This window comes from Solea solea, chromosome 2, assembly GCF_958295425.1.
Source record: "Solea solea chromosome 2, fSolSol10.1, whole genome shotgun sequence".
Lineage (NCBI taxonomy): Eukaryota > Metazoa > Chordata > Actinopteri > Pleuronectiformes > Soleidae > Solea > Solea solea.
The window spans coordinates 1993193-2006530 of NC_081135.1; the positions used below are offsets into that span (position 1 = coordinate 1993193).

General features: G+C 41.5%; 1 protein-coding gene across 1 annotated transcript in view; it reads right to left on the bottom strand.

Annotated features, from left to right (window-relative positions):
* pard3ba (par-3 family cell polarity regulator beta a) overlaps positions 1-13097 on the bottom strand; it is a 142098-nt gene extending 129001 nt beyond the window's left edge. The window contains exons 1-2 of the mRNA XM_058651980.1: positions 12850-13097; positions 5086-5187 (exon numbers count right to left, since the gene is read on the bottom strand). Coding sequence (XP_058507963.1) covers positions 5086-5187; positions 12850-12966 — 219 coding nt within the window. The 5' untranslated portion in view covers positions 12967-13097. The remainder of the gene's footprint in view (positions 1-5085; positions 5188-12849) is intronic.
* Between the last annotated feature and the right edge of the window lie 241 nt (positions 13098-13338).

The following is a 13338-nucleotide window of genomic DNA, read 5'->3' on the forward strand; positions in this document are numbered from 1 at the left end:
TATTAGTAATACTAACATTATTAGTATTATTCCCATGAATTACATTGAGAGCTGTGTAAGCAAAAGGGGACATGTGAATGTTAGCATGTAGCTTTCACAGAACTAATGTTAGCACATGGCACAGAGAGTTTCAAGAAGGCTAATATTAGCAGGTAGTTCACAGAGCTTCAGGAAGGCTAAGGTTAGCATGTAGCACACATAGTTTATGGAAGGCCAATGTTAGCAGATAGCTCACAGAACTGAAAGAATGCTAATGTTAGCACGTAACATACATCAATTTAAGAACGCTGCCTCCGAGATTAAATAAGGCTAATGTTAACACGTGGCTCAAAGAGATTAAAGAAGGCTAATGTTAGCACACATAGCTACCAGAGCTTCAAGAAGGCTAATGTTAGTACATAGCTACCAGAGCTTCAAGAAGGCTAATGTTAGTACATAGCTACCAGGGCTTCAAAAAGGCTAATGTTAGTACATAGCTACCAGAGCTTCAAGAAGGCTAATGTTAGTACATAGCTACCAGAGCTTCAAGAAGGCTAATGTTAGTACATAGCTACCAGAGCTTCAAGAAGGCTAATGTTAGCACGTAACTCAAAGGGCTACAAGAACGCAAATGTTAGTACATGCACCTGAGCTGAAATTAGGCTAATTTTAGCACGTAGCTCACAGAGCTTAAAGAACACAAATGTTAGCACATAACTTGCAGAGCTTCAAGAACAGGAATGTTAGCATGTATATCCCAGAGTTTTAGGAACGTGAATGTTAGCATGTAGTTCATAGAGCTTAAAGAAGGCTAATGTTAGCACATCTCCTATAACTCAGAGGTTACGTTCACCCTGTCATAAGTTGATAAACAATCAAGATAACGTTGAAGACATTATTTGAAGGTTGAAATCCGACGTGGCGTGGCTTTAATTCGTCCTCGCTGATTCAAATCTGCAGTCAACATACAGTGGATTACATTAAGTCAGATTAAGTGTGTGTTACCCGCAGATCAGATCACATCACAACTGAGCGGCTGCACAGTGGGACACACACACACACACACACACACACACACACGGTGATTAGATCACATCTCATCAGACTCGACCTTGACTCGAACCCCCCGACCCCCCGCTTCCCTTCGCTCAAACTCAAACTTGATCGTATTCAATTATCGATACCTCCGACACACACGCTACGCCCCGTTTGCCTGTAATTACATTCAGAGACAAGGACGATTACTCTTCCCAAAAACACGGCTGCCAGGAGGGGAACACGGATATTTCAGCCACTTTACAAAAGACTAACCTAATAAGCGCTAACCTGCTTAAGTTAAGAACACGTTCGCTGCTTTATTTCACACTTTAACTGACTTTTCTGACTGGAAACTCAAGTCGTTTCCACTGTTTTGAAGACGCTCACTCTCCCACACCAAACCCCATAGAGAAAAGCAGCGATTTTACGTCACAGCACACAGACGCTGCTGATCCACCGCTGCCTCCGTCATTAAGTTCTAATACGTTTTTGTGCGACTTCTGAGTTTGAAATTCTCCGTTCAGATTCACCTGAGTGACACAAAGTGACCACACGAGGCAGCAGTGGACCAGCAGCTGCTGTGTCCCCGGGAGCTAAAATCACTGATTTTCTCTATGGGGTTTGGTGTGAGAGAGTCTCCGGCCAAAAAAGGTCGTTTAACAGCAAAGAAAAGGTGGAAATGATATTCTTAAGATCCACTATCATCCACTTCCCCTTTAACTATTAAAAAATTATTTCACATGTACCCTAATTAAAAGTGATCACTTTCAAAGCGGTAATTACTCCATGAAAGACACACACTTATTTCTATATGACAGCTTCAATGTTCCAGCCTCGCGTCTGACATGGAGGCGGCAGAGATGCATGATGGGAGATGGCCTCGAAATCAAGCGGCTGACATTTCAGAGAACATTTACATTCCGGCAACCAGAGCACGGCACAGGAGGTTCATCAGTGCCTTGTAGGCGTTGTGATTAAGAGAGCTAATTAAAGAGAGATGGAGGAAATCATTCCAGAGGTTTTTTTCCCTCAGTAAATTTCCCATGAAATTAGATTTTTCACTGGCTGCACTGAGGCTTTTTTAACGCGTGTGTTTTTCCCGTCAAAACAAGGTCCGTGCCGGGGGACGACGGGCATGGAACGAGGAGTGACAGTCCACTTAGGACGAGACGTCATGCTCCCCAACTTTAATTCCTATGCTGGATGAGATTTGGCGTGACGGGATTAGGAAAGTCACACGTTTACACTCAGTGTGAGAGTGGAGAATCAAGGAGCTTCAGTGTCTTTATGGACAAAGTACCCGTGGTCTCACACGTCAGTCTGCAGTGTCCTGTTCACTCCTTCACATTCATCACTTCATTAATATTCATGTGTGTGTGTGTGTGTGTCAGTACTGTAATCAAATCACAGAAATCTCCTCATCAACCACCAGTGGTGCTAATCCAGACACACTCACTAATGCTAACATGCTACGCTACTCATCTATGTGTGTGTGTGTGTGTGTGTGTGTGTGTGTGTGATAACAGACTGAGGCTAACCCTCCACATAAAGAGATGTGTCCTCGCGGCTAAGCTAACCACTGGGCAGACAAATAGCCCGCCATTATCTCTCATTAGCATCCGCGGCTAACAGAGGGCCCACGCTGTGCGACGGCGGAGCGTCACAGCGACTCGCAGCGTGACTGACGGCAGAACAGCGTCGGCCACAATGAGACGACAAAGACAAACAGATACGTGCTAAAGATGACAGACAGAGAGAGAGAGACAGAGAGAGAGAGAGACAGACAGAGACAGAGAGAGAATAAAACATCCAGACAAACAAAAGGAAGTGGGGGCTAATCAAAAAACGCCAGGCGCGGTTCATTAATCAGCGAGAGCTCACGCCGTTTGGAAGCTCGCTGATAAGTCAGGTGATTGGCACGGACGTGAACACCGCACACACTCGTCCTGTTCCCTTTGTTATCTTTTCATCAGCGGCAAAAACAAAGGCTAAATAAAACGGCTGATGATGAGGAGGAGGAGGAGGAGGAAGAGGATACACGTGGACGCAGAAATATGAAGGTAAATAGTGAACTTCCTGCACGCTGCAGGTTCTACTGGAAAAAGAAGAAGAGTCGGCTGGAAAACAAAGAGAGTGAAAGAATTCTGATCAAATGCCAAAGTGGAATTTCATCTGTGACGCTGCATCATCAGAGAGAGACAGAGAGAGAGACAGAGAGAGAGACAGAGAGAGAGACAGAGACAGAGAGAGAGACAGAGAGAGAGCAAGAGACAGAGAGAGAGAGAGAGAGACTGTTCAGGCTTTAGAAAAAGTGAGTCTTTAAAGTCTGACAAATTAGATAAAGATCTTGTGATAATAATTCCATCATGTGTCTGACTGGACAACCAGCACCACCAGTCGATAACAACCTTGAGTTAGTTCTGTATGGGGTTTTCTTTAAATTACAATTCATTTTGCATCATAAAGATGTTTTTATAGTCAAATGTACATCATTCAATTTGAACACAAATGCTTTTATTTTGAAATTTGTGATTTTTTTAAATAAACAATGGCTACAAATAAGAGTTACTTTCACAATCAATTCATCCGTCGATTATATTCTGGGTTAATCTAGCACTTGATTGGTCCAAACCATGTCAGAAAATGATCCACAAATTATTTGATTATAAGGACCAAAGAAAGCAGGAAATATTCACATTTAAGTGGCTGAAAAATCTGAAAACTTGTTTGAATTATTGAAAAAACACTGAAACAGAATAATAAAACTATCAAAATAGTTGACGATTCATTTAATAATGGATTAATGGAGCGACAGTTTCAGCCCTAAATGAAGCGGTACCTCTGTATGTGTGCGACTGATTTACTATGAAGCAAATATGACAGAAGTGATATTTCCGAGTTCTGACCACAAATGGAACGCAGCATGTTCTTTTTCTACTTTAAAGAAATACCTAATAATATCCAAGTGTGTTGTTGAACGTAGAAAACTGTCCGTTGTGGGCTACCGTAAAAACATGGCGGTCCAAAATGTCCGCCTCAGTCGAGCAGACCGTGCTCCTGATGTAAATGTCTCATTGTCACTCTGAGGTGAATGAAAAACAACACTTTATACACTTTTATACACTTATTTTATCTTCAGTTTCATCTCCACACACACACTGTACACGCAGTGCTACATCTCCTTGTTGACTAAGTGTTAGTAATTCATCATGTGCCCCGGCACCGCGTTTATGAATATGGATTTGGGGCAGCTAATTAGCATATCTCTGGAATTCATTAAGGGAAATTATCAAAAGGGAATGTAATGGGGTCACGTTCCCGCTCTGATTTGCCAGGATTTACTAACAGAACACTAACTTCAGAAGTGTACAACATCTTAAGAACGTGTTTGTCACTTTATCTCACTGTAAGACAAAGGTTTCCTCACTGAAAACGAATGTTTCTACACCGCTCACTCTCCCACACCAAAGCCCATAGAGAAAATCAGTGTTTTTAGCTCACAGGGACACAGGAGCTGCGGGTCCACTGCTGCCTCGTGTGGTCAGTTTGTGTCATTGAGGTGAATTTAAATGAAGCATTCCAAATGCAGAAGTCACACAACAACACACCTGGACTCACTGATGGAGGCAGCAGTGGATCGACATCTCCTGTGTGCTGTTGTGTGCGGTGATGTTAAAATCACTCATTTTCTCTATGGGGTTTGGTGTGGAAGAGTGAGGCGCTTACAAAACACTCAAAAAACTGTTTTTTTTTTAGCTGGTAAAGGATGAAAAAGTGTCAAACGCATTCTTTCTAATTCAGAGAGACTCCACAGTCACCCTTAAGAGGAGAGGAGAGGAGAGGAGAGGAGAGTGACAAGATAACCAAGGTGGATTTAGGAACTCCTTGTTTCTTCCATGTTCTGACATCCTGCCAGGTTTGAGACTTTAGAGAAGAGTCAAAACAAATCTACAAAGCAGACTCTGAGCCGGGATAAAAGTGACACACACACACACACCCTGCTGCAGTTTACTGTCCCTCATACTTTAAAACACCCGATTTACATAAACCAAGACGAATGGTCCTCACCTTGTCTCGGTCTTCCACGAGATCACTCAGCAGGTCGTCCATGTCCAGGATTCCTCCCTCGGCGTATTCCAAGTGGTGTGTTTTCACTGCAGGATCTCCATGCTAAGCACAAACAAACTCGTGTTAGCATCTCAGCTCGGGCTTCTTATCTATATTTTCTAAATTGAATAAGATGAGATCAGTGTGTGGATGAGAGTTTAAATCGAGGGATGGAACGATGACACTTTTCCTATACGATACCACATAGCGGAATGTGAATGCAAGTAAAATAACTATAATTTTATATCTTTATCAAGAAATAATAAGTTTTTTTTGTAAAATGGTAAATTAGAAATTTCACGGATAACAATAATATTTATATTTTAGCATTAAAAATATCATTTTGGTTGAAGAGCTTCTACATACTGACGTAAAAATCATTAAAAAAATGACACTGATAATTATTAATGCTGTTTTTTTGGGCAACTGTGGCTTCGGGTGGTATCGGTTATCGGCATCTTGGGTAACATATACTGCATCTCTACATTTTAAAACATATACCGCAAGGTCTTAATTATTAGAAGGTTGGAATAATAATTAAAAAGAAAATAAAAATAAATTGTGGGACCCTAAAAACATTTCCCGCGACCCATATGCGGGTCCTGACCCTCACTTTGGGAACCCCTGGTTTAAAAAAAAAAAAACACCCGTTTTACAGAAGAACAAGCGCCTGTTTGAAGTATTTGAGAGTGAGATGAAGGAACTTTTCCAGTTTGTCAGGAGCCGTGTTGACGATGATGATGATGATGATGATGATGATGGACACATTCCACACTGGTTTCACACTCAGTGTGACCTTTGTTATGTTACGACAGTAAATGTTATAAACTTTAAGACTTTTTTACTTCAGTAACATCATAACAAAGTGACTTCAACTTCTACCAAAGTCATGATCTGGTAACAGACTTGTACGTCAGTTTAAAACATAATGTTTGACATATTTTGCTCCTGGTGTTAAACTAAGAGAAAAACGAAGAGAAATGAAAAATTAGGACACGAGACGACGTCAGCAGATTAATGAACAGCTGCAGACTCCAAGCTTCTGCTGAATCACTGTAAACCTCAGACATGAATGGATGAATTCTCAAACATGAATTATGGAGAGTGTTTGCCCTTTGTTGATGTCACTTGTCCTTTTGTTTTCTATAAAAACTATAAAACAACGACTCTATATTATATACACGGCATGTTGGTCCGTGTACATAAGGATACATGTATGATAATTATAAATGATGTGCTTGTGTCTTTATTATACATTTACTTCATAATCTAGAACATTCTGATGGCGCCTGCTTCTTGCTGGGTGGACTGAACCTTTAAAACTTGACGTATTTAGAGACAGTAGTATTTTTGTGGAATCAGCACAAGCCCCTCCCCCTCCCAACACCCATTTCTCACTGTCCAAAACTGGTGAAAAACCGAGAAAGCAGCGTTTTTTAAAGTTGTCATATTTCAAGAGCAGTTGATGATACAGATTAGATTTATGTCCGTGAGCGTCAGGAGACTTTCAGCAGCTCCCACATTCACATTTGTGAAAAACAGGTGAGAATTGACCCATAAATGACAGTTTGAAAATCACCCTCGTCTTCATTTTTAAAAAAAACTCCACAGCTGAGTTTTAACATGGGAGTCAATGGGAGGTTTGAGCAGAACTCTACGCTTTTAGAAAAATGAAAACAACACACAGGGTTAGACGACAACCATAGCAACACTTGTGTAAAAAATGTCTGTGTAGGTTGGAAATTGTGGGCAGCAGGAGTTTGTTTAGAGATTATTTTCCCAGACCTCAGCTAGAGTGTGCAATACACACTCATAAGATCTGAAAACGTCCCAAAAAAAGTACAAAACTTAAACTGTGATCGTTTAAAAACCCTAATATGTATCAACTTTTTGATTTAGGTGAGAAAACAGTAAAGTCTTGTGACAGTTTAAAGTTTCAACCACGTCTCTACGTTAAAGTGTGACGACACGGTGACGCTCTAAATTGATCTGGATTGAAATAGTTTTTTCGACTGTTTCCCCATTCGTGTGTATGTGGAAATTCTGCAATTTTTGTCGCAATGGTTACTCGAAGCGCTCCGAAAAGTCATAGCACGCCATTCCCGATGAAACCACGCGTTTTGATGTGGGATGTGTGGAGTTTTTTTTTGTCAAAACTGCAGGATGAGAACTCTAGGGAGTTCTCATTGATGTGTATTGCTAAAGCAGGCACTCTAATAATCTGAATTATAACCGTAATCCAATCATCCGGCGCCTACAGATTCCCACTGTGAGTCTAGACAGAAGACCGTGCTATATTTAGGGGTGTTTATGTGTGTGGGACAGAGATGATGAAACCGGTGTAGCGGAGGCGTCTGGAAAACCTGGCCTGGGAAAACCGGTCCGACCGGAATGACCGCCGGCATTCCTGACGCCGTGAGAGTGGAAGTGCGTCGGCAGCAACAACAAACAGGGCGGGGCAGCATCACACTTGTTTTAATTCGCTGTGGCGGCGGATTATTAGAGCACAGTGTTAATGAGGCCGAGCTTAAGCTCTCACACGACGGCGTTTGTTTCCCGTGAGTGTGTGCGGCGACAAGAATCCACGAAAACAAACAACAGAGAAGCATCATGTTTGCATCAAAAGCAGCTCCAGTCAATACGGAGAATTAGCGTGACAGTTAGACGAGGAAATTCCCGGCGACGAGATTAAGTCCCCGAGCGTTTACTCCAAGCACCGCGGACGATTAGTGCGGTGACAGCGGCGGCTATTTCACGCTCTCATCCTCACAAGGATGTGTAATTACACAGTGGTGTGGATTTAGCCGTGACAGTAAAATAAAATAAAGAAGTGGAGTGGATGAGAAGGAGGACGCCTCGACCTTTGAACTCGCCCACGTTCTCCCGTTAATCTGCGGCTAAAAATGACTCCCTAATAACATATGAACTGAAATAAATGCAATTACATGAGTGATTATCCGTGACAGGTACTCACTATCTGTCTGCCCCCATTCTTCTTATCTGATCAACTTACAACTTCTGAAATAAACTCACAGACACACGAGAATCTTCATTATCAGTCGTGTCTTTTGTCGGGAAAAAAAACTACTTTAACAGTTTTGTGCACAAAACAAAGGTTAGGTCTGCTAATCTTCAACTCATCTCTTATTTTGGGTCATAAAATGTTAGGAAAAGGCCGAAAAATCACAATTTGTGTTTCCAAAACCTCCCAATAACAACGTCCTTTAACCGTTTTGTCCACATTTTCATAATTGATTCTTTTCTTGATTGATCTACTGGTTGTTTACTCACTAAAAATGTCAGAAAGTCACATATAAAGAAGCTGAAATTTAAGTATTTTTAAAAAGTACTCAAACTGATAAATCAACAATATTAAAAAGATAGTTTGGTAATTGATTAAATGTCGCACAGCTAGCAAAGATATTCAGTTTACTGGCATTAAAAGCAGCAAAAAATGTAGAATATTTAAGTTTGGGCTGAAACAATCAATTCATCGGTTTGAGTGTTTTTTAAAGAATAAAAACAGGTTTCTATGATTTCTCGGCTTCTTAAATGTGAATATTTTCTGGTTTCTTTGCTCCAAAAAAAAACAAAGAAATCATTAAAACATCATCATTTTCCAGGTTTGATCAAATTTTTCGTCATTTTCTCACAATTTACCGACGAGAAAATAACAAAAATTTAATTTTTTACTAGCACTCGAAAGTAAGGGATTAATTGTTGTAGTTCTACCAAAAATATTCTGCTTATTGTCATAAAAGGAGTAAAGAACCTGACCCCTAGTGGTGCGACTGACTCACATGCTCTGACTGGTTTGTCCTTTCAGGCTGCCGTAGAAAAACAAGATGACCCTGACATAAAAGTCTTATTCTATTTTAAAGTTGTTATAAACTCATATAATATTTATACTTTTTTAAAAACATTTATAAAAAGTATTTGTTGTTTCTTGGAGACAAAGTGTGACAAATATTAGTTTTGGCACGGCCCTGACAGACAATTTATTATTCTTTTGGTTTTATTTTACATCCCTGTGGACGAAGAACAAAACTTAAAGAGATGACAGATGGGAACTAACATGTGATTTTTTATTTTATTTTTTTTCCCTCCAATAACTAATAAAACTTCACACCCGAGGTGCAATCTTGACACAACCTCCACAATCTTATACTTTCAGGAGAACAAAGCTCCAATTATATGGAAAAATATTTGATTTAAAAAAAATCACAGAATAATGAGACGCGACTGTGTGTGTGTGTGTGCGCGTGTTAGCTTTCATCGCTAACAGACGCGATGAAAGCTGCTGAATGTGTCGACTCACAGCTGAGATCACATTAAAATAAACTGCTAATTAGGAAGGTCTGCAGCTAGCGTAAACACACACACACACACACACACTGGTCTGTGTCCCCGCTGACAGCGGTTAGCGTGACAGCGTTAGCGTGGGCAGTAAGTGGACGGTGCTGGCAGGAGCAGCCGCTCACATCTCTTTAATTCCGTCTCTCTGGCACTTTCACAACTGGACCGTCGTCCATGAGGAGAGGCCAGCCGCAGACTGCTGAGTCACTGTCCAAGCAGCAGCAACGCCGAGTCACTGTCCAGCAGCAGCAGCAGCGGCGGCAGCGGCTAATTAACACGCTCTGTGGAAAAAAGCAATCAAGGCCTCGACGCTTTTCTGATCACGCGCTCGCAGCTCGCCAACTTCAGCTACTTCTACACTTTAGGACGATGTTATGTAAAAGTAAAAGCTGAATTATGCAGGGTTTTTATTGTAAGAACCCTGTAACATGTTTAAAGTCAGATCATTTTAGTTTAATAGTTTTCTAAATGTCATGTACACACGTCTTAGTCCTTAGTCCGACTAGTCTTAGTCTTATGCAGTTATACACAGCATAATACAATAATTCTGACTAGGCTTAGTCTGACTAGTCTTATGCAGTTGAACACAGCATAAGGCAATAATTCAGTTTTCTAAATGTCATGTAAACACATTAGTCTGACTCGGCTTAGTCCGACTCGGCTTAGTCCAACTAGTCTCAGTGCAACTAGTCTTTGTCTTATGCAGTTAAACACAGCATAAAACAATAATTCTGACTAGGCTTAGTCCGACTAGTCTTAGTCCGACTAGTCTTTGTCTTATGCAGTTAAACACAGCATAAAACAATAATTCTGACTAGGCTTAGTCCGACTAGTCTTAGTCCGACTAGTCTTTGTCTTATGCAGTTAAACACAGCATAAGGCAATAATTCAGTTTTCTAAATGTCATGTAAATGTCATTAGTCCGGCTTAGTCCGACTCGGCTTAGTCTTGGCAACAGCCTTGCAACATTCCGCTTTAAATTTAAACACATTTTTCTACAAATGGAACACGAGTGATGTTTCTAGGCGACAGACGTTACAGCCTGGAGCTTTAAAATAATCAGGACATTTACTTTGAAGTGCCACAAGGGGGAGCTGCATTTTTACAGTCATTCCAGGACCTTGTGATTTAAAATGTGTAGCTTTAGCAACATGTTTTTTAGTCATACTACATTTTGTAACTTGTGTTTCAGTCATTTAAGTCACATTATTGACATTTTTAACAGTGTTCTGGTAACACTAGGGATGTTTTTTTTGATGTTTGTAACTTTAGTTATATCTATAAACCTGACGTAGAAGTAAAAACCGACCAAAGAAGACTCCATAGAATCTACATAGCAGATTTTATCATGAGCCGCAATGATTTTGGTGAGTAAATGTGAGTATATGGGCCCGTGCCTGGCAGGATCTTGATGATGATGATGATGATGATGGAGAGGGTTTGTGGCTCTGTCATTCAGTGAAGCAGAGACATAACAGCTCAGTGGACACTGAGCGAGATTAGCTCCACTGTGCGTCTCTGAATCCAGGTGTCTTACATGAGCGGAGGCGATCCATTGAGCCGTCCAATCACCCGGCGGGGACGCTGCCGAGCTCACCTCAGAGGAGGCAGGAGGCTGAGGGGAGAAGCAGCCGACCGATAAGAACCAGAACCTGTCACCAATCCTAATCCGCAATCACTCACAGGACAAAGCCTCCTGTCGGCCGCCACCGCGCGTCCACGACCGCGGGACATCCAACAGTAAACTTCCACCTGCCCGCCGAGATACCGGGGCTTAAACTGGGAGCCATTGTGGAGACGGACAGCTGAGGCTGCAGCCAGAAAACACTCACACTCACGGCCTCGCCGAGACAAAGACACACATTAGCGCGCTATCGCGGCGCGACAGCGTGCAACTCACGCCGCTGCTGATTAATAAAAAGGCCAACGTTGGCAGAATGATTAATGTGCAACATCAGCAAACACAGACACAGAGAGAAAGAAAACACCAGTGGTTCCTCAGTGTGTGTGTGTGTGTGTGTGTGTGTGTGAGTGAGATAGCATCTGTTTGGAGTGTCCACTGCACGCTAAGCTGGAATCCTGGGACGCGTGCTGTGTTTACAGAGGTTTAGACGTCCGTCACAACAGGTCGTCGTGTCCAGAAGTGCCAAAATGTGCTGTTGCTGCACTGCATTGTGGGTCTATGACATCTAAAGAACATGTTTTTTTTTTTTTTTTTTACTAAATACTTCAGTTTATAAACGGCTCACTCTCCCACACCAGACCCCATTGAGAAAATCAGCGTTTTTAGCTCGCAGGGACACAGGGGCAACTGGTGTGCTGCTGCCTCGTGTGGTCAGTTTGTGTCACTGAGATAAAGTCAAACAAATCATTTTAAAAGCCAAAGTCACATGACAACACGTTTGAATTTACTGATGGAGGCAGCAGTGGATCAACATGCTCCTGTGTCCCTGTGATTTTCTCTATGGGGTTTGGTTTTAGAAAGTGACGCAAACTTCATTTTAGAGCAGAAAAAAAATGTCAAACAGTGAGAAAAAGTGTAATTTTTATAATAAAGTGACAAATAAATTCTTAAAATACAGTCAACATAATGAGGTTATGTGAAAAGAGCCTTGAGTAAAGTGGCTAAAATCTATTTAATCTATTTACATAAACCTGTACCGTCACTTTAAATGATAAACATAATCATAATACAGGTTTTAAAATGTTAAAAAAGTAGATAAATCCAGTGGTTCCCAAAGACTGGGTCAGGACACACAGGTGGGACACCGGAGAATTTTTTTGGGTCATCAAAAAAAAAAACTAAACATGCGTTTAATTTATGAAACATATGATATTTGTGGGTAAAATAGTTATACACAATTTATGTGGTGAATCGGGTTGTGTTTTTTTTTATAAAAGGTTAGGGAAATGCTGATTTAATCATTTTGAAACCACAAAAAAGTAAAATGAATTAACTACAAACCAAAATAAAGCATTGTAATAGTCGTAAGTGTAAGAAAATGGGTCCAAACCATTGGATGGCTCATGTTTTTGACGCCTTTACATCTTTACATAAAACATCCATAAAATGAAGTTATGATTCATTAATTCTCTGATTTACTTTACATTACTCGTTTAATGAGGCTGAAAATGTTAAATATTGAAGTTGTTTTCAGTTTCAAATTCAAACCTTGAAAACGTAACCTGGCGCGTGAAGGCGTGTCACGTGACCACAGCAGCCATGTTGCCTACCTTTGCTCATGAAAATGTCAAGAATGATTGGAATGGACTTTTATACTTTATTTGTGTTTTTGTATTGATCATAATGAGACTTTTCAAGTAATCAAATGTGTGTGTGTGTGTGTGTGTGTGTGTGGTCACCTGTACCTGCTCGAGAATCCTCCGGTACCTGCGCGTGGCTTGGTCGCTTAGATCGCGGACGGTCCAGGTGGTTTTACAGGGAACCACAACCGCGGTGTCCCCGAAGGTTACCGTCACCTTCATACCGAAGACCGCGGCCAACAAATATCACTGAGCGCGGTTTTAATCCACAGTTTGAGGCGAATATCCACGAGAGTGTCACCTGTGTGTGTCCTCACCTGTGCCTGCGAGCGCGAGCGCGCGCGCGTGTATGTATGTGTGTGTGTGTGCGTGTGTGTGTAGCAGCAGCAGGTGTCAGTGATTCACTGCTTCCTCTTCTTCAGCCACAAACCGCGCAGTAAAAGCCGGTAAAAACATGGCAAAGTCGCGGTGAAGTTGCCGTAAAATCGGTGTAAACGCGGTCGCCGACGCCGCAGAAGTGACAGGTGACGACGAGATGACGATTATAATCCCAAACAACAACAAACGCGCGCGCGCACACACACACACACACAC